Source organism: Camelus dromedarius, chromosome 3 (assembly GCF_036321535.1).
Source record: "Camelus dromedarius isolate mCamDro1 chromosome 3, mCamDro1.pat, whole genome shotgun sequence".
Lineage (NCBI taxonomy): Eukaryota > Metazoa > Chordata > Mammalia > Artiodactyla > Camelidae > Camelus > Camelus dromedarius.
This window is the reverse complement of record NC_087438.1, coordinates 107,249,592-107,277,230: the sequence shown is the minus strand read 5'-3', so window position 1 is coordinate 107,277,230 and position 27,639 is coordinate 107,249,592. Positions and strand designations below refer to the sequence as shown.

General features: G+C 41.8%; 1 protein-coding gene and 2 long non-coding RNA genes across 4 annotated transcripts in view; 1 reads left to right on the top strand and 2 right to left on the bottom strand.

The window, feature by feature from the left end:
• Window positions 1–7,812, bottom strand: part of LOC135321024 (uncharacterized) — a 303,283-nt gene extending 295,471 nt beyond the window's left edge. The window contains exon 1 of the long non-coding RNA XR_010380405.1: window positions 7,730–7,812. This is a non-coding gene — a long non-coding RNA (uncharacterized LOC135321024). The remainder of the gene's footprint in view (window positions 1–7,729) is intronic.
• Window positions 7,813–7,822: 10 nt separating this feature from the next.
• LOC135321023 (uncharacterized) overlaps window positions 7,823–27,639 on the bottom strand; it is a 92,331-nt gene continuing 72,514 nt past the window's right edge. The window contains exon 3 of the long non-coding RNA XR_010380404.1: window positions 7,823–7,866. This is a non-coding gene — a long non-coding RNA (uncharacterized LOC135321023). The remainder of the gene's footprint in view (window positions 7,867–27,639) is intronic.
• GLRA1 (glycine receptor alpha 1) overlaps window positions 12,193–27,639 on the top strand; it is an 80,408-nt gene continuing 64,961 nt past the window's right edge. For both annotated transcript variants that reach the window (XM_064484472.1, XM_010987271.3), the window contains exon 1: window positions 12,193–12,928. In XM_064484472.1, coding sequence (XP_064340542.1) covers window positions 12,873–12,928 — 56 coding nt within the window. In that variant the 5' untranslated portion in view covers window positions 12,193–12,872. The remainder of the gene's footprint in view (window positions 12,929–27,639) is intronic.

Genomic DNA, 27,639 nt, shown 5'->3' with positions numbered 1-27,639 from the left:
CTCAGTTCCTCTGCACCATCTCATTACAGAATAATCCTATAAGGCATGATCAAAGAAAGGATCAACGGCTCAAACATATTATCAGCCCCCTAAGCCTTTAGAGGAGAAGGCCTATTGAGAGATTAAGACACTTAGGACATGTCTGAGAGATTTTCTTGCAGTTAGAGCTTCACTAATTGATATCCAAGCATCAGCGACCACTCCGTCTGGCTCACTGTTACCGCCACCTGAGAAAGGAGAGCCCACCCTTACGCAGAGTCGAGGGCCCAAAGCAGAGAGCAGAGGGACATGCGTGGTGAGATTTTCTGCAAGGTCAGACAGGACACCTTTCTGCCTCTAACAGGCTACATGATGCACTCTTGGTTTAGGCACAAGTGGCACATCCACATAGCCAATCAACCATCCAGAGGCATTTATGGAGAATTATAAAAATCAGGGCTCTTTCCGGTGTAAAGAGAAGAGAAATCCAACTAAAATTGGCTTAAGCACAAAATAAATGAGTTGGTCTATTTAACTAAAAAGGCTAGAGGAGATCATGGTTTGAGTCTGACTGCATACAAGTGTTCAGACAATACTGTTGAGAATCCAGCTTCTCTCCAGTTCTTGACTCCAGTTCCCTCAGTATTGGCTTCATCCTCTATTTCCTTTTAATGTGGCGGTGGGGAAGATAGTTTACATCCTCAAAGTATTGTCTCATTCACTGTGACCAAATAGATTTGGGTCATACATTTATTCCTGAACAACTCCCTGTTCAGGGTCTAGAATATATTGATTAAGCAGTCCTATGTCAGGTCCTCCCATGCCCCCATCTTGGGCTAACCCTAACCAAACCACCTGGAGTGACAGTGGGTAAGGTGAAGGACGTTCCCCAAGGAAAACTCAGGGTTACCATAGAATGACGAATGGATGCTGGTTGGGCAAAAACAACAGATATCTATTCTCAAATCTCTTCTGGTGTAAATTCACAAGGCCATATTTTTGTCATCAAGAAAACTATTATTTTGTAGAGAGAAGGTTGCCACATGTAAAATTAATAGAAAGTCTAACTGATTATAACAAATAACCTGAAGTATACACTACAGATTATAAGTTTAAAAACTGATGTTGGGGTAAAAAGTGCAAACTTGGGATCAAATCCCAGTACCACCAACTACCTGCTATAACTGAACAAGACACTTGATCTTTCTATGCCTTAAACATCATTCTTCTATAAAATGGGGGCAATATTAGACTACTCTGTAAGGTTATTATGATAATTTAATGAGAGTTTTATCAGGAAAATGAGCACAAAGCAAGCCATAGAGTAAACAAATCTTGTAGGATTACATTCATTCATTTAATGCTTACTATGTGCCAAGAGCTACTACAGGGACCAGCAACACAGTGGAGAGGAAGAAAGTTCCTATTATTGTGCTGCTTATATCCCAAAATGAAAAAGTAAATAAGTAAATGAGCAAAAAAAATTTAGAGGAAGGTAATTACTATCAAGGAAAAAAACAAACGTTAATGACTGGGGAAAAAGTACTTCAAATAGGATGGTCAGGCAAGGCTTTATTGAGAAGGTAACACTTAAACTGAGATATGAATGATGAAAAAAATTAATTGTGTGAAGATTTGAGCTCAAAAACAAGTGGAAAAAATCATTTGCTTGGTAAAGTAAGGTAAAGTAAGGGGAGAGTGGATGAGATGTGGTCTGAGAGGGAGGTTAGGACTAATCATTTAAGTTCACAGTGAGGAATTGCATTTCATTCTAAGAACAAATGGAATCCAATGCAAAGATTTAATATTTTAAAGATTACCCCAGCTATTGTGTAAAGTATGAACTATGAGTTTAGTGTAAACATAGAAGTGAGCGGTGAGGATATAGCTCAGTGGTAGAGCGCATGCTTAGCATGTACAAGGTCCTGAATTCAATCTCCAGTATCGCCATTAAAAATCAATAAATAAACCCAACTACCTTCCCCCAACCAAAAAAAATAGAACAGCTAGAAAAGAAAAACTGCTGGAGGGAAGAAAAGAATTAGAAAAGCAACAGCTAATCCCTGAGGAAAGCATCAGGTGAGATAAACAGAAAGATGGGCCAAAAGCAAGCCAGTCGAGGGAGGCCAGGCACATAATGCAGAGTAGCTGTGGGAACCTTCAGTGGCTCCCTATTGACTCCTGGCTATGAAGAAGTAATCTGTATCTGACAAACCTTCCTACTGAGAACAACTATAAAGACTGGATCAAAAACAAAATTAGGAATTTGAAGGCAATGGGGAACAACAAGGCAGCCATGACTTATAGGGCCAGAAGAAAAGAAAACATACTGAAGTTGGTCTTAAATTGGTGCTTTCTCCACTCAGGGCATTTTCTGATTCTCACTGCAGAACAAAAAGGTAAAAACAGAAAATAGTCACCAAGCCGTTCTACTGAGCTAGAAGGACAAAAAATGAGTTGGAGGCAGTCAGAAAGTAAAGAGCCAATATCCTAGAGATAAAGGAACCACAGGAAAGTGAGCCCAACATTTTGCATGGAGTTCTTCAGTGTGTTAGCAAAATTCTCAGATGCACATGTATGTGGTAAGAGTCTGAGAAGACCAAGCAAACCTAGCTGATACCCTCCTCTAGGAGGTAGACTCATTTTCCTCTCCTTGAGTAAGAGCTGACTTCCTTCCGAACAACAGAGAATGACAATGGAAAAAATGGTAACTTTACAGTCAAGGAACCCGTCAAACACTACCCTACTCCAATCCACAGCGATAAGTCATGGGGATATCATGTGACAGTAAAAGCACTTCACCATTGTGATATCCTTCCAAAAACTCATATCCTCAGTCTAATCACGAGGGGAAAAAAAATCAGTCAAATTCAACGAAATGACATTCTACAAAATACCTGACCAGGACTCTTCAAAACTGTTAAGGTCATGAAAAACAAGGGAAGCTAAGAATCTGTCACAGTTGAGAGGAGACTAAAGAGACATGATGACTAAATGTGATGTGCTGGCCTAGATTGGATCCTGGGACAGTAAAAGGACAATCAAGAAAAAACTAGAGAAATCCAAATAAAGCCTATAGTTTAGGTGATAGTAAGGTACCAATATTTCTTCCTTAGTTCTGACAAATGTACCATGGTATGTAAGAAGTTAACACTGGGAAAACTGGGTGAAGGGTATATGGGACTCTTTTTGTAAATCTAAAAATAAAACAAAATGAATGATAGTGATGGGGGGGCGGTCCTTCAGGGAGGATGGTCAGGGAAGGCTTCATTACAAAATAAAATTAAAAGGTTGTTTTTGATAAAGCAGTTGCTAAGAGGTAAAAAAAAAAAAAAAAAAGCTGAGTAATGATTTTTCACAGTCCCATAGTATTGGGGAAACAAAAGTTGGAGTTCAGGGCCCGCCACAGAGGAGGTACTGCTTTTCAATTGAGACCCCAATGGGCTATGTCCAAGGATTAAAGGGAATGAGAAATAGACACTCTTCACAAAGCCTGAAACACAGCTTCAAATCATCTCAATCCATGGTTGGATCAAGGTGATCCATCCATACTCCGCCAGCCATGAGGAAATTCAATCCTTTCTAGAAGATAACATGATTCAGAGCCACCATAATTTTTCATAGACAATTTAAGGTATTCACTGCAAAAATAACAGCATGACAGTATACAGGCACAATTGACCTAAATCCAATTTTTAAAATATCAGGCAATAGAAACATAGTAATAGATAACCCAGACTCTAGAATTACCAAACAGGGACTGTAAAATAATTATAAATAATATGCTCCAGAAAACAGATGAAAAGATGGAGAATATCTTCAGAGAACAATAATCTATAAAAAAAAAAAAGCAAGTGGAAATGCCAACCTGAAAATTAAGACAATTGAAATTAATTCAATAGTAAGTGTAAAACCAGACTAAACACAGCAAAGAGAAGATAAGTCAAAAGAGTGGGAAAGATCCAGAATGATGCAGAGAGAGGGAGGGAAAAAAGAATAGAAAATGCAGAAATATGCATAAGCAACATAAGGAACATGTTGAAAAGGCCTTATACGTGAAATTAGGATTCTAGATGGACAGGAAACAGTGAAGAAGCAATAATTAAAGAAAGACTGACTATTGATGAAATACATCAAGACACAAATTCAAAAGGCTCTATAATTCCCAAGCATGATATTCTTAAAGAAAACCAAACCTAGGAAGCCACTGTGGATGGAAGCAGATCGAAGCTGCAACGGAGGGAATGCAGTCCCAGCATTATGAGGACAACCCAGAGGGCAGCAGGTGCAGGTGTGAAAAAGGATGTGGGCACTTGTCTGCTTCAGTATGACTGTGTGCTCCAGGAAAGGAAGTACCCTGGGCAGTGTCTGAAGGGAGGAGACCACAGAGCTTTGAAATACCAATTTCTCCAATGTAAAAGAACAATGTTCTTTTATAAGATTCATGATCAAGATTCAAAGAAAAGGATATTGATACCATTGTGTTGAAACCAAGATGAAAACAGCAAAGGATTTTCTCTGGTAATTAAAACAGAAGACAAAATAGGAAACTTACTTATTGCTACATCTATTCGGCTGGACCACTTTTTCCTTCCATGGAACACCAGAGAAAATGGATGAGTTCTGTTGTTTAATATGTATAAAGTAAATGATTCTCTTGCTGTAAGTTATTTTTAGAAGAAAAATTTAATTGAACAGTTATGGACTGGGAGCATAATAAATGTGTCTTGAAAATTGTTCTAAAGCACAAAGAATGGAAAGATTGTTATTTTCAAACTTGACTCTTCAACCAAATGACATAATTTGTACATCCTTTGTGAATATTATGAGGGCCACTGGTGGGACTGATATAATCAATAACTTGCAACCTGGTAAGCAAATGTATTTTGGGAAAGTTTAGGACAAAGTTTTCTTTTACTCAATCTGTCCTATTTAGTTCTAAAATAAATGGTGTTTGATTCCTTAGGAAAAAGACAAAGAAAACCAAAACTAGGCACGTCATATAAAACAGATAAAAACCTAAAGGAGTCACGCTCCCTGACTTCAGAGTATACTACAAACCTACAGTAATTAATACAGTATAGTACTGGCACAAAAGCAGACACATAGATCAATGGAACAGAATAGAGAGGCCAGACATAAACCCACGCACTTACGGTCAATTAATCTACAACAAAGGAGGTAAGAATATACAATGGAGAAAGACAGTTTCTTCAATAAGTTGATATATACAAGATCTTGTGGTAGCTCACAGGGAAAAAAAATGTGACAATGAATATATGTATGTTCATGCATAACTGAAAAATTGTGCTCTGCACTGGAATTTGATACAACATTGTAAAATGACTATAACTCAATAAAAAAAGTAAAAAAAAAAATAAGTTGTGCTGGAAAAACTGGAAAGCTACATGTAAAACAATTGGAACATTCTCTAACACCATACACAAAAATAAACTCAAAATGGATTAAGACCTAAGTCTAAGACCAGAAACCGTAAAACTCGTAAAAGAACACCTAGGTAAAACACTCTTTCACATAAATTGTGGCAATATTTTTTTAGATCTGTTTCTTAAAGCAAAGGAAATAAAAACAAAAATAAACAAATGGGACCTAATTAAACTTAAAAGCTTTTGCACAGCAAAGGAAACCATCAACAAAATGAGAAGGCAGCCTACTGATGGGAAAAAATATCTGCAAGTGATATATCCAATAAGGGGGTAATATCCAAAATATATAAACAGCTCATACACCTCAACATCAAAAAATAAACAACCCAATTAAAAATGAACAGAAGACCTGAATAGACATTCTTCCAAAGACACACAGATGGCCAACAGACACATAAAAAGATGTTCAACACTGTTAATCATCAGAGGAATGCAAATCAAAACCATAATAAGATATTACCTCACACCCGTCAGAATGGCTATCATCAAAAAGCCCACAAATAACAAACTTTGGTGAGGATACGGAGAAAAGGGAACCCTTGTACACTGTTGGTTGAAATATAAATTGGTGCAGCCACTGTGGAAAACAGTGTGGAGGTTCCTCAAAAAAACTAAAAATAGAATTACTGTAGGACCCAGCAATTCCACTCCCCAGTACATATCTGAAAAAAAAAACCCACTAATTTGAAAAGATACTTGCACCCCAATGTTCATAGCAGCATTATTTACAATTGCCAACGCATGGAGGCAACCTAAGCGTCCATCAACAGATAAATGGAAAAGAAGATGTGGTGTACACATACAGTGGAATACTACTCAGCCATAAAAAGACTGAGTATATATAATATATAGTATTATATATATATATATTAGAAAAAAAAGAAAAATTAAAAATCAATTATCTAAGCATCCATTTCAAGAAACCGGAAAAACAAGCAAATTATCACCCTTCCTCAAAAAATGTTTAAGTTGAGAGTGGAAAAAAAGGAATAGAAAATAAATTTATAACATAGAAAAAAAGCTGGTTATTTGAAGAGACAAAAAAAAAAAAAAAAGGCTAACCCCCAGAAGAATAATCAAGAAAAAAGAGAAAGCACAAATTACCAATATGACAAATTAAAAACAAATTCTATACACTGACAAGATAAGAGAGTGATAGCAATTCAATGTGAAAATGTATCTAAAATAGACAGATGCCTAGGAAAAATACAACTTATTAAAGGTGGCACGAGAAGAAATACATATACAATCTCAACAGTCCTACATATATTAAAGAAATTAAATCTGTAAATTGAAACCTTCTACTAAGAAACCACTGGGCCCAGACGGCTTCATCAATGAACACTTGCAACCATTTAAAAAAGAAATAACACCAATCTTATAGAGACAGTTCTAAAGAAAAAACAATCACAACTTGCTGATGAAGCCACCACAATCTTTATACCAAAACCCTAAAAATACATTTTTTTTAAAAGGAATAATACTGGTTAATTCCTCTCATGAATAAAGATGATTTTAGACAGAAACAAGCAAATTAGAAGTAACAGAAATTAGAATAGTAGGTCCCTTTGGCAGATAATGACTGGGAGGTGATATGAGGTAGGCTTCTCAAGTGCTGGTAATGTTATGATATGGATAGCTTCCCTTTTGTAAATAATTGATCAAAACTTATGCACTTTATATATGTGTATTTCCATTTTAAATGGTTTTTAAACATGCAGTACAAGAATCTCTTTTCATCACCTCCTCCCTCCAAGCAACGGTTTACATGCTCTTTCTATTTTATCAACTGCCTTAGTTCCTGGTATGGAGAAAGAATCTAAATATTTGTTACAAACTGAATGAACAAATCTTTAGTTAGACATGTAAAACCTCAGCACCATGTCAGACATACAGCCAGTGCTCAAAACATGCATCCTTTTAAAACTAATGAATGAACTACTGAGCGAAAACTCAGGGAAAAAAAGGCCATATCCTCTGCCAAGCCTTGATGCCAAAAATCCTTGTTGGAGACAGTGGAAGATGAAAGACCCAGTAAGAGGAATGGACTGAATGAGCATGAAATAAGAGTTAAGGGCAGACTGAGAAGAAAGGCGGGGGGGGGGGGGGGGAGGCAGAGGTGGTTTGAGGGGAAAATGGAAATAAAGTACAAGGAGGTAATGAAAAGTCTAATGTGGATGTCAAGAGGTTAGAGCATGGTACAAGTACAGACTTGGCTGCAAAAGAAAATCCAGGAGTCTTCAAGCAGAAAGCCAAGATCTGATTAGCCTTGATATGAAACTTTTTTTTGTCTCTGATCCTACCTTCTCTTCTTTTAGTTCAGGTCCTGGAGTGAAGGGGTTGGGAGCCATGACTTGAGAGGCAGGAGTCCTGAGTTCTAGATTCAACTTTGTGGTGATACCTTAAGCCAGCTGCACCACTTTCCTGGTCCCTGGGTGACCTGTCAGTAAAACGGGAGGAAAGGTCTCTCAGTATTTTATGCATGTACTCCTTATGACTAAAAATTTTCTGGTGCCACTGAGATTTCCTAAGTAGTTCTGAGTTCCCTTCTTTAAAGCACAAAGAATAGACTATTGCTTTGTAATTTAAAAAAAAAAAGTAGCAAGTGTATTCTCTAAGTTGAGTTAGTAAAGGCTGGCAGTAAGCCTCAGCTCCTTGGAGGAAAGGCTCTTCCATAGTCCATTTTCAGACCCATATTCATCATAATACTTCAGCACAATTAGGCAAGCTGCTCAGTTGCTCCAAATATCCATCTCTCTTTACAAAGTATCACTAGAGCCTGTCAAAGCAGTGTTGAAGCCTCCAGCACTCTCCTCTGTGAATGTCATTTTGGACAGTGGCTTGCCATGGTGTTAATTACATTAGCTGGCTCAGGACAACATAGTATCACCTGATTAACACTATTTCTTCCCCTGCTTTTCTTCTCTTTAGGCCCTCTACCTAAATTGTTTTGTTCTTCTTTCATTTATTCACTTATTCATCCTTGCAAGAAATATTTACTGAGCACTTCCTAAGTGCCAGGCACTGTGCCAAGGGCAAGGGATATATCGGTAACAAGTTAGATAAAGCCCTTCCTTTGTAAATTTCCTTAACCTTCATCTTAGTTGGAGGGAAAAAAAAAAGTGGTAAGATCCTTTAGCCATATTTAGGGTACCTATATTCTTTTCTCAATTCTGCTACTAGTCTAAGGGGTAAAGTTGCTTAACCTCTCTGGATATAATTTTCCTCTTCTGTAAATAAAAGAATGGAATAAGAGGATTCTCAAAGAATCTCTCACATGGATTTTTTTTTCTGTAGCTTCTAACTAGTCTCTAGCTTTCATTTTTGCCTCTCCTTCCCACACATCTTACTCTAAAGACAGTAGCCAGGTTAATCTTACTAAAATGTTGTCAGGTCTTGTTACTGCTCTGCTTAAAACCTGCCAATGGGTCTCACTCAAAATACAACCCAAAATCCTTACTATGCTTTGCAGGTAGTCCATGATCTGGCCCCTAGCTACTTCCTAACCTCTCTCCTGGCACTCTTTCCTTCACTCACTCCATCCAGGCACACTGTCCTGCTTGCTGTTTCTTGCACACTCTAAGCATACTCCCCTCTCAGGGCCTTTGCATTAGCTGCCTGGAAAGCTCTTCCTCCCCTCCCCGGGGTTCACAAGGTTCGTTCCCTCACTTCCTACAGTTATTTGTTCAAACGTCTCTTTTTCAGAAGGCATTCCCTCACATGACCACCCTGTATAAAACAGCATCTCTGTATTACTCTCCACCCTTTACCCTACTTTTTTCTTTTTAATCCTTATGATTGCCTAATACACATCATAATTTACTTGTTTATCTTCTGTCTCCCTCTACTAGAAGATACACTCCACTAAAATTGGGATCTTAACTTGTTTTGTTCTCTGCTGTAGCCCCAGTGCCTAGAGTAGTGCCTGACATACAGTAAATGCTCAATAAATGTTTGTAGAATAAGTGAAAAAATCAATCTCCTCTAGTAATAAAATAAGTCTCAGTGTATATCAAAATTTATTTATACTTAGAAGGATTCAAATCTGGTTACTGGGACCTATAAGAGAGCAATCAGTTACTGGAATTAGGCTACAGAGAATACGTACCAATAAAAATGGACCATCAGCTGAAGCCAATCTATTTCATTCCACTCAGAGTTCTTTTTCATAGCCTGGTAGTCCCAGTAAGATCAGACCTGGATGCCATTGCTTCTATGCAGCTTTTTGTGGTAAGAAGAGTGGGCATGCCTGTCGTCATTTGACTTAGGCCAGAGAAGTTTGGTCATTTATCCAATGTCAGCCAGGCTTTTTGAGGCAGAGATATAGTAAGAGCATAAATTCCAGACCCCCAAGCCTTGGTTGTTTATTTTCAAAAGTGACCTACACAAGACAGGAAGATCTGGGTATACTGCATGTAGACATAAGAAATATGAGGTATTAGGTAAAAAGTGAAGATTCACAATCATGAGGAATTTTTCCCACTGAACCTCTGAAGTGACTGCATGTTCCAGAGATTCAGAGTATTGTTTATCTTACACATTGTCATATCTCCAATGCTTGGCACGAGCTCAGTTCACCTGTGCTGATTAAATAAAAGTAGCAGCCTCGTATTAAACAAAAGCCTACCAGAAAACAAGTAATAATCACTCTCGTTTCCTGCACAGGCCACAACTTTAAAGCCATTCACACCCCAAAACAGCAACACCCTCACACACATGCACACACAACATCCCTTGAAGGAGAAGAAAAAGGAATTCTACACACTTCATCTACACCTACCTACACAGGTGCTTCCTAGCCAAGTGAGAAGCAAGAACGAAGTTTCCAGCTCACATTTTGTTTCAGTACCTCCAGGGACAAGTGTGATACACACAGATGCAGACATATACGCCTATGTGGACAGAGACCCATCTACAAACACAAATGTACAAATACATATATGCACCTCACACTCACTTCAGAATTAGGCCAGATATAAATCACAAATCAATGTATATACACAGAAATATGCATGCTTGTCTTTTCCAAGCAAATCACATATATGCACATACACAAGTACAAAAACACAGTCACAAAGATAATCTTTACCTCAAAGTTTGACTATGAGAAGTAAATTAGATTCTGTTAAATGCACAGTAGTGCCTGGTCCATAGAAAGCATGCTAATAAAGGTTAGTGATACATCAGACAGATAGAGAGATACAGATTGATCACATAAATTTGTATCAGACTCATATATATATCTACCTTTAAAACAAAAGTTCCTTCTCAGTCACTACTCAGAATCTCATGGAAAGTCTAAGCAACCGATCACTGTTCTGGTGTATGGGAGCCAATAAAAGAGGAAGTAATGTAGGGTGTGCTGTAACACTGAAGGGGAGGGTGGTTAGGGCAGATAATCACTGTGATAGGAGGTTAGTGAACAAAGCTTTCCAGACTTCTTTGCTAGGGAGAAGGCCCAGGCTTCGAGGGAACTGAGCTGTTAAGGACAATTCTACTGAAAACCAGCCTCCAAAAACTCAAAAGAAGGAGTTCCAAAAGCTACTAAGTGAGAGGGAGGGGTTATCTCCTTTCAGTGGGCTGGGAGAGAGACAGACCCCAGAGTTCCAGCCAGTTCAAATCAGCCAGAAAATCCTGAAGAGGCTATTAATCTACTAAAGTCCAGTAGCTTGGAGAAAATCTGATTAACTCCACATTCCCAGCTGGACTTTAGAGTGAAATGTATAGCTGGTTTTTGAGATTCAAATAACCTGGGAAAACTGAAGCAGAAGGAAGAAAAAACAGAGAGTGGGAGTGATAAGTATGAGAAACCTGCATGTACCACTTGGCACTATCATTATTTTGTAGCAAGCCACAGCTCTCTGAGGCTCTGTTTCCTCAGCACGTGAATGTAAATAAAACTGTCTCCTGTCCAGCTGAAAGAAGGCATATATTCCTTATCTTCCCAAAAGGTACCAGCAGTGAGGCCAGTACTGCTCCCTCTGAACACTGGAAACTGTTCAAGGAATTTCTTCTGTATTTTCCTGCTGCAGTGCCCCTGGGGAGGGAGAGGAGGGATCTGCTTTTATTGACCAGACTTCTTACTGAAACCTTTTTTTTTTTTTTTTCTGGAACCAAATATTACAACTTCAGAGCTCTAAAGAAACTCAAGAGATCTGGTTCAATTCTTTGCTTTTAAGATGATGAACCGAGCCCAGAAGCACGTCTGAACTGGAACCTGTGGTGTTTGTTTGTATTACTCACATACAACTACATTCTTTAAAAATTAATGCAATATTTTGAGAGATCTAGAGAGATTAACTCCATAACCTCCCCTACTCCACCGCCCGCCTGCAATGGAGAGGGGAGTCACGGATCTCGACCAGCACTCTAAGCGTTAAACTCAACCCAGAATCTAACACGCGATTGGCCAAACACCGGGAAAAGATCTGGTTTTCGCAGCCGCGGGCCAATGAGCACCTCGAGTGGGAGGGTTTGAAGATACTAAGGAGTTTTCCCCCCTTTTTTTTCTCTCCACCGCCCCCCTCAACCATCAGCCATCGCCTGCCCGCCCCCTCCTTCCCAATTCCCTACGCCGCCAGTTTGTTAAATTAATGCAGTAAGAAAGTCTGAAGATCTAAAGGAGTCCTGGCCAAAGGAAGATGGGCGAGCTCAGAAAACAGAGATGCATCTGAAGCCTTGGGCTCCTGAGCCCTGCGGGGTCGCCATGGACCCCGGCAGCCTCTGAAACTTGCCCTGAGCTCTCTCATGCCTGCAGCCCCGAGCAATGGGACACCTTTCCTGCAGTGATCATAACTTATTCGGCGGGGACAGGAGAACAGGGATCGCAAGGCGACAGCAGACGGGTACGCAGGCAGGGGAACGAGATTCCGGGACTCCGTCGCGATGCGCCAACCTGGCACATTCTCCGGGATTTAACTGAAGGCAGCACCTTCAATCGCTTCCCCTCGCCCCTAACCCCTCAAGCCAGCCCAGGGGCATAAAGCCCTGTTCTCTCTACCCAGGATGCTCGCCCAATCTAATGGTCCGAGGCCAGCGCTCTGATCTCCAAAGAAGATTTTTTTTTTCTTTCACGGAGCTGGCCGTTTAAACAGAAAAACAGGGGTAAAAAAGAAAATATACCCACCCCCAAACGTGCCTCCCCAGCGCCGCAGGGAGCCAACAGACACGCTGGAGTTTAACAAACAGCAATACTCTTCGCGCTCCTGAAAAGCAGGGCTGGACGCTCTCCGTGGTGCTGAAACGCCTCGAGGCTGCCTCTGTCCGTGGTACCTACAGCCCACTACATCCCAATTTCCCCTGGGGCTCTCCTTCCGAGCCCCTGTTCCCCACCTCCCCATAGCATCTGGATTATTTTTTTCAACAGCGCTCGCTGGTTTTGTAAGTGCCAATTCGAAACATTTTGCCCTCATAACTCGTGGACTACAAAGCACAAGGACCTGAAAAATGTACAGCTTCAATACTCTTCGACTCTACCTTTGGGAGACCATTGTATTCTTCAGGTATGCAATTTTCTACTGACCACATCGCTCTGATGGAAATGGGGAAAGGAGCATGGACGCTGACTCTGTCCGTGATCCCCTCATTTGGGGGGGAGGAGGGTGCTGTATACCGCTGCAATCGGGTCTTTCCATCCCCCGCTCCCTCATCCCCCCTACCCCGCCCGCAGGGTGTCTGGCTTGTGCGTAGAGGTCTGAGACAGTCGATGCCCTGGCAGCTGTTTGCCTGTTTCTTGTGATTTGTTTTGTCCTTCTGCCTGCTACACCCCCACCCCATCACTGGCCCTCAACCTCCCTGCATATTGGCTCTCACTAGGCTGAGGACTTTAAGGGGAAGCTTTAGGAGTTACTCAGTTTAATTAGGACTGCATTCTCTCTAACCGCAGTGCCGAAAACCTCAGCTCTCCCGTCTGGGAGCCAAGTGACAACTAGCGGTGACGGGGAAGGTTGCACTCGAACGCGCTGGACACAGAACATTTCATTTTCTCTCCTTTTCTGTTGTTGTTTTCTTTTTCTGAGGGGTGGGGGTGGGGTGTTACAGAGGCTTAGTGCTTGGAACTGACAGTGTTAAGACCTCAGGTTGTAAAGCCCTGAACCTGGTGTGCAGAGTGGATCTATGCAGGTACAGATTCCAGGAAACATTTCTCTTTTGAAACTTTGACTCCCTCCTCTCCCCCATTCACCTTTCCAAACTCTACTTGTTAGCTGCAGATCCTGAACTAATGGGCAAGTCTTGTTTGTTTTGTTTCTTAATTTATGTCTATCCCCAATTCAGTAACTGAGTTCTCTCACCCATGGTCTCCTAAGTTAAAATTTTCTGCCTACAGGCTTAGCATTCTTTTGTTAACACAGGTGAAAAGTGAAAAATCACCTCTTCAGGAAGCCTTGAAATATACAATCCTTTTATAAGTGAGTAAATCATGCCATCTTCAGAGATGGTTATGATAAATTCCATTTATATGAATTGAAAAAAATTAGTCTTCTTTCATGACCTGCAGGGATCATTAATCTTCTTCATTTTAGATGTCTGACTCTCATGTTTTACCGTGACATTAGATTAACAGTTATTTGAAAAACCCACTCTAGGTTGTTTTTTAAAATAAGTAACCACCAAATATTAGTCTCTCCCATCATAAACCAGCAAATAATTCTTGCTTTTTTTTTTCATATTGTAGATAACTCTGCATATGAATTGGTTTGACTAATCCAGTGGTTTGTTTATTAAATGAATGACACCTCCCCCTAGATTTTAAGAGTCTATATGTGAGACTCTCTTCATGTCTTTCTCTAGATATGAAGAAAAGACCTCTATCCTTCTCTGATTTCCAGTTCAAATAATTCTTTGATAGGCCACAGTCCTGCCCACATCTCAGAATACAAATAGTCAGGGAGTCAGAATGAAAAAAAGTGCAACAATCCAGGGCCTTGTGAAATGTAGCTACTTTATGGGTGAAAGGGCAGGAAGTATCTTCTTAACAGTATCAAATTCTTACATACTAGAACTATAAAATGCTGTGGAGGTGGGGTACTTGGTAACATTTGTATGCAAATTGATTCTCTGTTTGGCTTTCTGAGACAGAACTGAACCAGTGAGATTAAAGAGCAAATTAATAGGACCAAGCACATCCTCCCCCACCAACTCCTTTTTTCTTGATGAACCGTTTGGCTTGATTTTCTTCTCACAGACACTGTCTTTCGCAAAAGGGAGACAGTCTAAAAGGTTTGCATTGTAATCATTTTGATGAGGTTATGAATCCACCGTGTTAATTCTTTAAGTTACTGGTGGTGGCCTATCAGGAAGCATCACTCTATATTTCCTTCCCCTACATGTGTCAAGGCAGACATGAGCCACAATGGATACGGGATATAATGCTATGTGTATATAAGGAAAGAAGAGTCACGACTATGGAGAACTGGAAAGGGATTATTGCCATTGTACTTCCAAAATATAGAAATGGCTACATCATATGGGGAATAAGTGTTTCAGAATGTGAAACATAAAATTATAAAAATAAGAATTGAACCAAGGAGATATCCTCAGCAATTTTTCAGAGATGAGAGAAAAAAAAAAGTAACAAGGAAGGAAAGTATTGTCTTTGTCTAATTGGCATTTTCTTTTCTAACTCTCTCATTTTTTAAAGTTTAGGTGAAAATACAGAGGTATTAAAATCTAGTGGCTCAAAAGAATGTATGCGGGGGTGAGTGGAGACTGGCTCCCCAGCAGGTTCCATGTGAATAACCCCTTCTCCCCCAAGGGACAGGGGCTGTGTTAGAATGAGCCAATCCAATCATCTCAGGCACCCAGATACTCCTTAGATTAAATGATACCAGCTGCTCACCTTGTTGGGGAAATATGGAGGCTAGAAAAAGAAAGGCTCTCAATAACAGAAGTGCTGCTGCATCAGCACGTAACCAGCAAAATGGCAATAATGACATCAAAACAAACAAAACAACAATCGAAGTGAGTGGGAAGAAATGCTATACGGTGCCAACACTGAGAACGAATCGAGACCTTAGAGAGAGCCGATGGGGAGAGAGATATAGGGTACTGGGGGACAAACAGCATTGCAGTGCTCATCAACTGTGTCCCCATAAGTAAAATAAGATGATTTGGCTGAAGTTCTTGCTCTGATATTTTAAAAGCCTGTCATTCTAAAATTCCATGAGTGGTAAATTCTAGTATTCTAGTATTCAACAACCTAAATTTTGTCTCTCTGTTTCTAGTTGGGGATGGGGCTTTATATCCAGGCTGATCAAAAATAATAAGCAAAGATGTGTTTTGTTTTGTTCTTTTTCGGTAGAAGCACATTCCTTTCAAACCTCCTTTCAAGCCAAGGGGAACTTGTTTTGATTCCCAGAGCCCCTACAGTGGCTTATGGCTGGGAAGGGCCCAGGGTGAGTCAAATGTTCTCACCTTCTGAGTAACCCAAACAGACCCAGGGTATATAACCATGTTTCCCAATTTTGGCACTACTGGCATTTTGAACATTTTGGATAATTTTGTGCTATGAGGGCTAAGCCACACATTGTAAGACGTTTATCAGCATCCTTGGCGCCAATAACACCACCTCCCCAAGTCATGACAATCAAAAATGTCTCCAGACACTGCCAGATATCCAGGAGGGAGCGGGGAGCGGGGGTGTGCAAAACTGCCTGCAGTTGAGAACCACTGGTGGATGAATGACAAAATATTTAACCTAGGGCTCCCATGAACCAATTGTAATGGGAAGGAAAGTCTAGTTTCCTTGAGAAAACGCCCCATATGGAAGACATACAGCAACCCAATGAAACAAAAAGGGACTTAGTTTGTGCTTGAGAAGAGAATTAAGGCAGAGGAGATAAACTGAGTCTAACCCACGGGTGGTTTTCCCAAAAGATGATTCGCTTTTCTTTATGTGCCGTTTCCATCCACGACCCCAATAAATATTACCTTGCACAAGGTTTTGTACTGAATATGGCACTCACTTGCTAAGAAAGGTCACCCAAACCAGTAAAGATGTCTCTATACAAACTAGGGTCAAAAGGAACATGGCAAATAGATTGCTTCATCTCTTAGTCCTGAAAAACCACCCAGTTGAAAGGTAAATGAGTTTTCATCAGAGGTGGCCCTTCTGGCTTCCCATTCTCCAAGCTTGCCAAGAGGGGCAGGTGACCACTCGAATCTTTTCCTCCTCAGTAGCATAGTTGTATTCTTCCTCAAATCTTACCCATTTCATTTTGGGCACTGTGGAAAGTGTCTAGGAGCTTCTGAAGTGGGCCAAGGACTTTTTCCTAAGGAAAGACACTCCCTAGGCAAGTATGCATTAGGGCCAGTTAAAATGCCAATCTACCCTCTTGCGGGGGCTTAGGAAGCTTGAGAAAGAGAAAAGAAAACGTCATGTTTTTTGCTCCCGAAGTACATTTTGGACAAGGATCCTAGGCTAGTAAATGGAGTTATGAATTGGCACATAACTTCTGCATATTTGCAGAACTGTTAACGACCTATCAGGGGAAGTGTAGGGGCTTTATTTTTGAGGCCATCTCATGAAAGCGGTTGCGACCTTGCAGCACCGTGGAAAGAACAGTTAGGCTACGATTTGAGAAACTTCCTTATAGACTCAGCTCTGCTCTCATCCTGCAACATCGCTTTGACAAGTGTCCTTCCTTCATGGGGACTCAGTTTTCTTACTAGTCAATTCAAATGACCAATTCCAACACCTCTAAGTTCCCTCCAGCCTCAGATAAAGTCTTCATGAAAGAGAGAGGCCCATACCACAAAGGCTCAGGCTGAACTGACTTCAGTGCTGAACTGCCTTCATTTCTTCACTAGGCATTTATTTATCAGGTGTTTATGCACCCAGTCCAAGACTAGGCACTCTGCATGGGAGACAGAGGTAACAGATGCCACAGTCCCTGTCCTTGCAGAAAGGGGAGACGCTGCTCCTTTGAAAGCTACATTAAAAACCTTTTTCCTCCTTCAGAAGGCCCGCAGAGCTCCCCTCCAGACAGTCTGTGTGCACGGCCTGCGACAGCATCACATTTATGTGGGCGTCATTAACTTTATTTCCTTCATCAGCTGGCAGAAGCCAGAATGATTTTTAAGATGGATGGCACCACCTCCTGCCTGGCCATCTTGACGCTATTCTGCAGGTTTTCTGCTGCTTTGGGCAAAGTAGCCTTGGCCCCAAAGGCAGAAGACCTGGGATCCAGAATTTAGTTAGTGGCATGCCCTTGAGAAGGTTTCATGACCCTTGTGGCCTCAGTTTCCCTGGCTATAAAATGAAGGAAATTGATGAATCACTGTCTCTAAAATTATTTTTAGTGACGCTAGTCCAGGATTATCGCCTTCCTATCTCCTCCATGATAGAACAGTTTTGGTTATAGCTATTTCAGTTATTACAAAAAATGGCAACACTGAATTATATTCAGGCTCCAAGGTCTGAAAGAATTGAGGACCTCAGTAAACAACTTCACTCTCTGGAGAGTTATCCCAACCCAGATACAATTACTGACAGATCCCATAAATGTGTCAGTTTCCCAGGAAATGCTGGGAAAAATGCTGAGAAAACATGATGCCTGATCATTATCCTCAGAGATAGAAGAGGGGCCTGGGAAAGAGACCAAAGATTTCTATACTTTTTCAGTGACTCTGCTTGGTATTTTTCCTCCCCTATAAAGGCTATGTTTTTCAAAATTTGTTTAGCAAATCCCATTCTTCATTAACTTATTTTCCCCATCTTTATTAACCAAAGGCATTACAGAACTGCCAGAAACACTAATAAAATTGAGAGGTAAGCAATATCGCCACATTGAGATGACCTAAGAAAAAGCAAAAGTAAAGATGTGACGCTTTTTAGTTAGTCCACAGAGCCTTGTCTGAAGTAAATATGCAACGTGTTAGTCTTCGAAATGTTTAAAATGGGTTTTGAATTCTTATGACTATGTCATGAACCCCCTAGGTATCCAGGGACCCCATTTGGGAAACATTAGATTTGATTTATCCTATATGGCTCCACGAGAAGAACTGGAGTAAACTGATGAATATATTTTTAAAGTACACACACAAATTCAGGTTCAACGTAATTGAGAACCTTCTGGTAGATCCATCAAATGGTGCAGCGGCTGCCTCAGTGGTAGTGAGCGTCCCTGTCAGTGGAGATGTGCAAGCAGAGATGGAAAATCCACCTCCTGGGAGGGATGTAGAAGAAATTCAAGCTGCTATTGTGGACTGAGATTTGTAATGTGCTGCAGAAAAGTAAATGAAATGCAGGTCAGAGATACATCTTCACGATACTTATGTTGCCTCCTTTCCTGATTCCCAAATTACCATCTGATCTTCATTAGCTCTCTGAGTCATGCCATAAACACACACTCACTTGTACCTTTTCCTTCTTTAAAATGGATTGGATAATAAATAAATTGGGCAACGAACATGCACACACCCAAACTCAAGATGTGACAAAGGATTATTAAAGGAAATCACCTCAGTTATGTAAGAGCCTGGTTTTGAGAAATGAGAAGATATTGCAGAAGAAGAGAACGTCAGGGCCAGAAAGACCAGCCAGAAAATGCCCTGGTCCACAGACAAGCCTCAGGCACAGGTGGTGTTCACAGGACTGACGGCCTGTGTGGCTGAAGGCTTCTCAGCCCTGAACTCAAGCTGTCTCTCCTGAACCAGCTCCCTGTTAAGCCTAACACACAACTGAAAACACCATCAGGCTAGCCAGGAAATTTGTTCAGAAAGCACATTAGAAGAGAACAATGCCCTCTGAAGCTGGGGAGAGGGGCTTATATGCACAGGCCTGCGCTTTGCAGTGCAAGCCCTTGGGAGGGGTACTAAGGCCCCAAAGCTTTTGAAACTCCTTATAAAGGATCCCTTTGTGGTTTTCTGAAGTTGATATTGTCCGAGTCTCCCGAGGCTAATTCAGTGCAATTAGATTACCACTCTCTGCCTTTGAATTCGGCTGTTTTTCAGTGTCCGTTGCTAAATGAGTTTACCATCTTAAACAGAACTGTTGATAGTCGTTAATCCCAGCCATGAAATGGGCAGCGTTCTGTCTTGCCTCATATACTGGGCAACCTCAGGCACCCAGAGAACAAGCCTCCGCTCTCTTGCTCGCAAGGTCCATCCTCCATCTCCCACTCATTCACCCACAGGGAATCGCACTTTCCTTCAGGGTGTCTTAAGTACCAACCAAAAGAATCATGGAGACTCAGGGCAGTTCTATAATTTTAACAGCTCTCAAATCTAGCTGTGAGGGGCTTGTCAAACGCATGGCTTCCCACCATCATACCAGACTCTGAAACAGAATCTCTTAGGATGGAGACCCAGACACCAGTAATAGTAACAAGAGTCTATAGGTCAGTGTGTTTCAGAGTGTGTATAATCCCCTGAGGATCTCACTGAGATGCTGATTCAGACTCGGGAGGTCTTGGGGCGGGGAAGGGGTGCCTGAGAAACTGCATTTCTAACTGCTCCCAGGTGATGCTGATGCATCCATGGACCAAAGGTTTGAGTAGCAAGGCTCTAAATCATTCTGACTGGGGGCCCCAGACATAGATCAACCCTTTTATTTTGCCGATCAAGAGAGAATAAATGACTTCCTTGAGGTTATAGAGTGAATGCTAGAGCTCCCAAAGCCCTCCACAGCTGTGCTCTTCCCCCAGACTTATTCCCCTGCATGCCATCTCTGCAGCCCACGAGCCCTAGACTCTGCCACTGTCCTTTTCTTCCTTTAACCCTTTCACATACTGTCCTCCCTCATAAACATAAAAATGCACCTCAAAAAGGGTTCCTCAGGGAGCTATCCCCATTCCCAAACTGGTGGTCTGGTCCTGAAGTCCTAGATTCACACAGCTGGGAACTCTGACTGTATGACACTGGATAAAAAGAAGGGGTACCTCAGGAACTGGCTTTGAAACCTGGCACCAAGGGGCCCTGGGACACAGCAATGAGAGTCTGTGGGGACTGACGGAAGAGGAGATCAAAGCTGATTAGAAGGAAGGAATCTGTGGGTTCTTCTCCAAAGATGATCTCACTGACCAGTCTTCCTGTGTACACTGTACTGTCAACCCTGCATAACTTAGGATTCCCAGATGTTCAGATACTGCCACCCCAATCTGCCATCTGTCTGACCTCAGGACCATGTCCTTCCTTCCTCTCTACCCCTTTGGCCTGTCATACTTTCTGAAAAGCACATTAGTATCTTATACATCAGGTGACTGTCATGATCTGCTGTGTGTTTATTGCGGTGCATTCAGTTCTGCAACACTCCCCAGCTCCAGAGGAATGCAGCAAGGCTGCTGCAACCTTGGCTGCCAGGCAGACTTGCAGGATTCTCTTGCAAGAGCACTTTACAGTTTACAGAGTGTTTCACATCTGCAATCCCATATGAGCTTCCCAATATCCTTAAAAAATAGATACAAGGCACTGGTTACTAGCCCCATTTTAGAGCTGAGAAAACTGAGGCTTGGAAAAGAACAGTGACTTGCCTAAGACCATGCTGTTAATCCCAGGGTAAAGTCAGGATTCAAATACAAATCTCCTTCCTCTTAACTCACCACACTACCCTTTTGCTCTGAGCTGGAATATATATATATCTCTAACACCTGGAATACATATATAAATACATATACACACACATATACATGCTACCCTTCATAGATATAGGTAGGGATATTCTGATATAGATATTCCTCTTTATATATTCCTCTCAAAGCTGCAGCCCCTGTGAACTGAGGCAGATATCAGGATAATAGCCTTCACCCTCTATTGATGGGCTGCAGGGGTAGAAAGAAGCCTATAAGCTGGGAATTTCCCATGAGGCCTTTGGTTTGACAAAGTCACAGTCTTCCAATTCATGGCCAGAAAGGCATTTCCTTCTCTGTTTTTGATCATTTTTAACTGTGCAATCCATGCATACGTTCTCTTTTTAAAAAACTCTAATCCTAGACGTAGTAACCTAAAACCCCCTTTGATAATGATCTCCAGGTCCCTCCCAGCTTTTATTTCTTTAAGGGGTATCCTAGTTGATCATTTTTATTTATATATATACTTATATATACACACACACACGAAATGATATATATTTTTAATAGTTATACACATGTTGAAATATATACTGAAATATGTTTAACTATATATACTAGCTATTGAAATATATACGCTATCATTTCGTGCAATCAAATTGCCCATATGATTCTGCAATTTGTTTTGTTCACATATTAACGTGTCTTGGAAAGCATTACCTGTTAAGGCATACAGCTCCACCTCATTCTTTTAATTACTGCAGAACATTTTATGTTTTGGATATCCCATTGTTTTCCAGCCATCCCCCTACTGGTGGGCATTTCTACTTTTTCCTAGTTTTTCTACTGAAATCAGTGTAGCAATAATCAGTGCACCTACATCTTCGTGAACACGTGACTTTTTCCAGGCAGAAAACAAGAACAGGAAAGGAACGGCTGGGGTATAAAGCATGTGCATCTTTTACATTAACAGACAGACATCACTTTCTTCCTTCCCTCCTGATGCTCCATCTCAGCCTTGACTGCAACAACTCAATAATTATAATAATCATCACTATTTATTGAGTGTTTATTGAATGCTAGGTACTGGGCTAACAACTTCATATGCCTCATCTCATCCATCTTTAGACCTAAGTGCTATTATATTCCCATTTTATAGGTGACAAAACTGAGGCATAAATAGGTGATGTAGTTTGCCCAAGGTAAGACAACTCATAAGAGGCAGAGAAGATTTCAAAAGTAAGTCTGATTGCAGAAAACATTCTTTTAATCCTTGAACTGCCATTGTGATTCCAAGAATGAACTAGGGAGGAGGAGGGAGGCTGAATGTGATAAAGAAGATGGAAATAAAAAGATGAGTTTGTTTTTTCCAATAATCAAGGGCTAATCTCCTGCAGGTTGTTCTACTTAATAGTAAAGTTAACTTAAATCTATAAATATATGTGATTTTTCCATCACTATCCTTCATATAGGAGGGAAATTGCACTAATTTCCGCCCCAGCATAGAATATGTGGTGAGGGCTCTGTCTAGGGGTAGAGATGTGTTACTGCATCACATCTGGTCTTCTTCATTCCAAAATCACTCAACTGAAAGAGCTAGCAAGGATTATGGGAGAGAATGTCTGACTGAGTCAAGAGGTCAGGAAGAAGGGCAGTATAATATCTGGCCCATCTTAAAATTTTATTTTTAAATTGCCAGTCCCTAGTACTCAGACCAAAGATCTTTTCAAGCCTTACGCTCTAACCCCCAAACACACAGCACTGAGTATACCTGGCTTCCCTTCATTTTCTGTACGGGAGGCTAGAGGCGTAGCCCAGTCTCCAGCACCAGAGGTCTCACCACAAGCTCCAATTTGCCACTTGCAAAGCAGATCCAAAGGGCTTCTCAAAACAGCTCTACGCCAAGAAAAGACACAGTCTAAATGAGGGCGTGGGAGCAGAATAGGAAGAGGTAGCGAGGTCTAGGCTAGCTCTCTTTTCTAATCATCAGCATCACTCCAGACAAGGCCTGTGGGACACCCAAACAATGTTGTTTCAGGTACCTGTTTCCAAGAGCCATCTGAGTGACATCAGAGACATGTCTAGATGTGTCACTAGCAGGCCTATTGTTAGTAGAAGGAAAAAAATGCAATAAAAGTAAAGTCTCCTAATACGAACTTTTGAAATAAACTTGCTGGTTTGTTTGTTTATAGTATAAACATTACACGTGTTTGCCATAAAATATTTAAACCACATAGGGAGATAGTTTAAAACTAAAATGCACAGAAATCCTACTCCCTAGGGTAAATCACTTAACAATTCAATATTCATCTTTCCAAATAATTTTAATAACATAATAATGGCAAAAACACCAATGCTTACTATGTGCCTGATACCTTTCTAAATGTTGAGTATGTATTAACCCATGTAATCCTCAGAACAATCTTATAAAGGATATACTATTAGTCATCCCATTGTATAGCTGAAGTTACAGATGAGGAAACAGAGAAGTCAAATAATTTTCCTAGGGTTGCCCAGCTTGGAAATGGCAGTGCTAGGTCGAAATTCAAGCAGCCTGGCTTCAGAGAGCCTTTAACTGCTGTACTACAATAGTAAACTATTTCTGTTTTACAAAAATGGGATTATGCTAAACACCATGTTCTGCAACTTCTCCTTTTCCCACTTTTTTCACTCAGCAATACTTTGTCAATACACACACAGATCGATCTCATTCATTTGTGTATTTATGCTGTCCTTCAGGGAGAACACCAGGGTTCAGTATGACACGACTCTCATCTTGCCACAAGATAGCCCTTGCCTCCATTTCCAGCTCCTTTACTTCACACAAACCAAACTCCAGCCCAAACTGAATTTCTCATTGGTATGTTACATGCCCATTATTCTCATCTCTGTCCTTTTCTCCTACTGTTCTCTATCCCTCTACAAATATGGAAAAACCCCTCCCCTCATTTCTGCTCTGAAAGGCACACCCACCAGCTCTAGTCAAGCTAACCTGATTTTTGAATTCTGCCTCTGTCACCTCCTTGCGATATTATCTTGGCAGTTTGCTCAACATTTCTGAGCCCCAAGTTCCTCATCTTAAAAAAGAGAGATAATGATTTTACTGGTAAACACAGTCACCTTTCAAGCACTTTTTCTGAGAAAGCACAAGCCCTTAATGAATGGTAATTCCCTCTCCATTTCTCCGGCATCCTCCCCATTTCTCAAGATTCACCTCTTGCAATATGTCCTCCATGAAGCAATCCCCGGGCTGCCACCATCCTTACCTCCAATTGGGCATGGACTCTCCCTCCTGAATCTCCTTGGAAATATAGGCACTACTCTTGGCACTCAGTTTTTTTTGCTTAGTGTGGCCTTACATACATTTGGGTGCCCTTTTAACTTTCCTACTGCTTTTTAAGCCCTTCAAAGGCAAGGAACTTAATGGATTTTTTGGCACATGTCAAAGGCCAACAAGAAGACACGGACACATCCCATGGTGATTCCCAGAGTCTTCAACTTTCTCTACTTCCCTCTCATGATAGGATCATCCCAGTGGTTCATGTGTATTAGATATTCAGTGCTTGTTGAATTGTTTTGTCCCCATATGCCTGCTCTCATCCTTCTCTATGGCTCTGCAGAAGCCCAGGACCAGCAGGCTTCCAACCAGCCAACCCAAAGCACTGCTTTGTCTCACTGTGACCCTTTTTTGCTCCAAGAAATGAGTCACAGAGAGAGTAAAGTAGACATGCAGCTCAGCCCTGGCTCAGGAGCTGCTGCAGGAAGTTGTTCAGCCTTATCCTTGCTGTCTGGCTGAGTATGTCCAAACTCTGGGCCTCTCAAAACATCTAAGCCCTTCCCACCATCACCTGGGTCTGCAGAAAGTCCTTTTCCATAGGACAAGGCAAACTTTTTGAAATGTTTTTTTGGTTTGGTTTTTTGTTGTTGTTGTTGCTTTTATTTTGAGGGGGAGGCAATTAGGTTTATTTATTTATTTTAATAGAGGTACTGGGGATTGAATCCAGGACCTCATGCATGCTAAGCATGTGCTCTACCCCTGAGCTATACCCTGCCCTCTAAAATGGTTTTTAATTGTGCAGAAAGCATAGACCTCATTGGAGATCATTTTCTTGATGTGACCTAAAACAACTAGTAGAAAAGAGAAACTCTTCACAGGAGCCAAGAAAAGACCGCATCATGTCCAGAGAAAAGGGGCTTGGAGGACTTCACTGAACATGCCTTGGAATAAGAAAAGCTACACTTCCTGACAAAGAGGATAAAAAGGTTCAGTAAAGGATTCAATCCCCGTGCTACCTCAAAATTGGATGGCCTAGAGATTAGAGCAAGATTTTCCTCCCCCCAAAAGCCCTGCTCTAACTGTGTAACTGAGTCTCAGTATTTTCATCCCTAGAATAAGATTCAACTATGTAAAGACTGTAAGTCTTTCCAGCTGTCACTGTACAATTCTTTTTTTCTTTAGTAGAGGTACTGGGGATTGAACCCAGGACTTTGTGCATGCTAAGCATGAGCTATACCCACCCCCCTGTAATTCTTAATTTAAGTTGGCTCATAGAAGACCCAGCAGTTAAAAGCTCGAGCTTGGGAATTAGTCAAATGTGTTCTGGAATCCTGGTTATACCAGTTGCTATGGTATACCACTCTATGCCTTGGAGCAAGATTGTTTTTAAGACTCCTAAGCCTCAATTTTCCTCATCTGTAAAATGGCAATGATAATTATTCCTCCCTGACAAATCACCCTAAGGATTCAATGGGAGAAGGCGTGTAGTGTGTCAGCACTGCACATGGTACAAAGCAACTGTGCAAAGCAGGAAAACCAAGATTATTATCATTTAAAAGGGATAGGTGCAAAGCATTGTGGGAGCATAAAGAAGGCTCTGCCTAACTCTACCTGGAGGTGAGGAGACAGTACAATGTTGAAGACAATTTTAATAGGAGTCAGAACACTTAAACTGGGTCATAAAGAATGACTAATTCACTAGGTGGCAAAGAGTGCCAAGAGAGAATGATGCAGACAGAGGGAAAGGGCTTACAGAACAGGCGAGCTGGATGAGGTGCAGCTCAAGGGCACTGGATGGGCCAGCTGTCCACCATTACCCAGGCTCAGCCCCATCCTGCTCTGCCCTGTTCTCTCCCAATGGGCCTTTTATCAGTTGGAAGCCTGGCTAAGAGTGGATTAGCCACTAGCCATTTGGCACTAGCCAAAAAATATTTATTGAATTCCCACTACAAGCCATCAATGGTTCTACGTTCTGGGGACAGATACAGTGATGAGCAGAACAGACTTGGTCCTTTCTCTGACACAGCTCACCTTCTGGGGTGGGTGCAAACAAAGAAACAACTTGGGGAACTAGAGAATTTCAGGCCATGGTCAGTGCTATAAGCCCAATCAAACAGGAGGATAGGACAGAAAATAGTCCACTGGAATCCATCACATGGTATCTGCACTTTCACACACGTCTGTTATCTCCCTTAAGGCCTATAGCGTAGGGAAGTGGGCAGGTGGGAAAAGAACTGTTTTTGTTTTACCGATGAGGAAACCGGAAACCCTTAGAGAAGAAGTGAATCATCCAAAGCCTAACAGCTAGTAAGTGCCACAGGCAGATGACCTCATTCTGTGCAGAAAAGCCCAAACATCTAGGACGAAAGATTAAACGGCAGAAAACAAGCAAGAAGTAAAACAGTATATATAGTAGGATCCTGTTGGGTATTTTTTAATGTTTTGTTGTTCTCTTATGGGAAAAGAAAACTCTAGAGAAATGGATCCAAAACTGTTTGTAGTTGTTACTATCTCTTGAGAATGAGACTATGGGGGACTTTTATTTCCTACATTAAATATTTTGGTAATGCTTGGATGTTTTACAACAACATGTATTACTTTTGAAAGCTGGAAAGTAGTCTTTAAAAAAAAAAAAGGGGGGGGGGGATATCAGAAAGAATGAGCACAAAATCAAAGTCGGAGCTTACCTTAATGAAAGACACCCCGGGCGGGTTGGCGCCCCGGCGGGAAGCGGACGTGTGCAAAGGGTGCCGGGCTTCGCGCCGCGCTTCCCGCGGTCCGGGCCCGCCGAGCCGGCCTCTGAGGGCGAGGGGGCTGTGACGAGCCTCGCCTCCGAGGTGGTGGGTGGTCCCCGGTGGTCGCTGAGGGCCCTCGCTAGCTGTGACGGGCCTGGGGCCCCAGCCTGGGTCCGCCTGTTTGAAACGCCGGGGAAGTCGTGCGTACCCGCCTCACGGAGCTGCGAGGACGCCATTAATGGCACCCGAGCGCGGTCTGCGCGTCCCGGAAGTGAATTCACTTCTAGAACATTCGCTGCCGCTCTCGGCAAGTTCGAGCCGCCTGGTGCTGGGGGCTCTGACCCCGGGAGGGTAGGATCCCCGGGGGCGTCACCAAGGGCTCACTGAACGAGGAGACGAGACCGTCACCCGCACACCTGGGCCTCCGGGAGCCGCCGACCCGGGAGGAAGAGGGACTATTTCCGGCCGCGATGAGCGGGAGGTGGGGCAGGGGTTGTGCAGCGAGGGGAGGAGCGACTCCATGAGGAAAACCCCAGAAACACAGAAACGAGAGAAGACAGAACCGTGGAAGAGTTAGGTCCTGAGCGATTCTTCAGGAACTCAGGAAGGAAGAGTTTCCTCCTTGCGTGAGATAAAGAACCCTGAGCGGCTGGTGGTTAGGCCGAGGGCAAGTGAAGTAAGAAACTGGTAGTAAA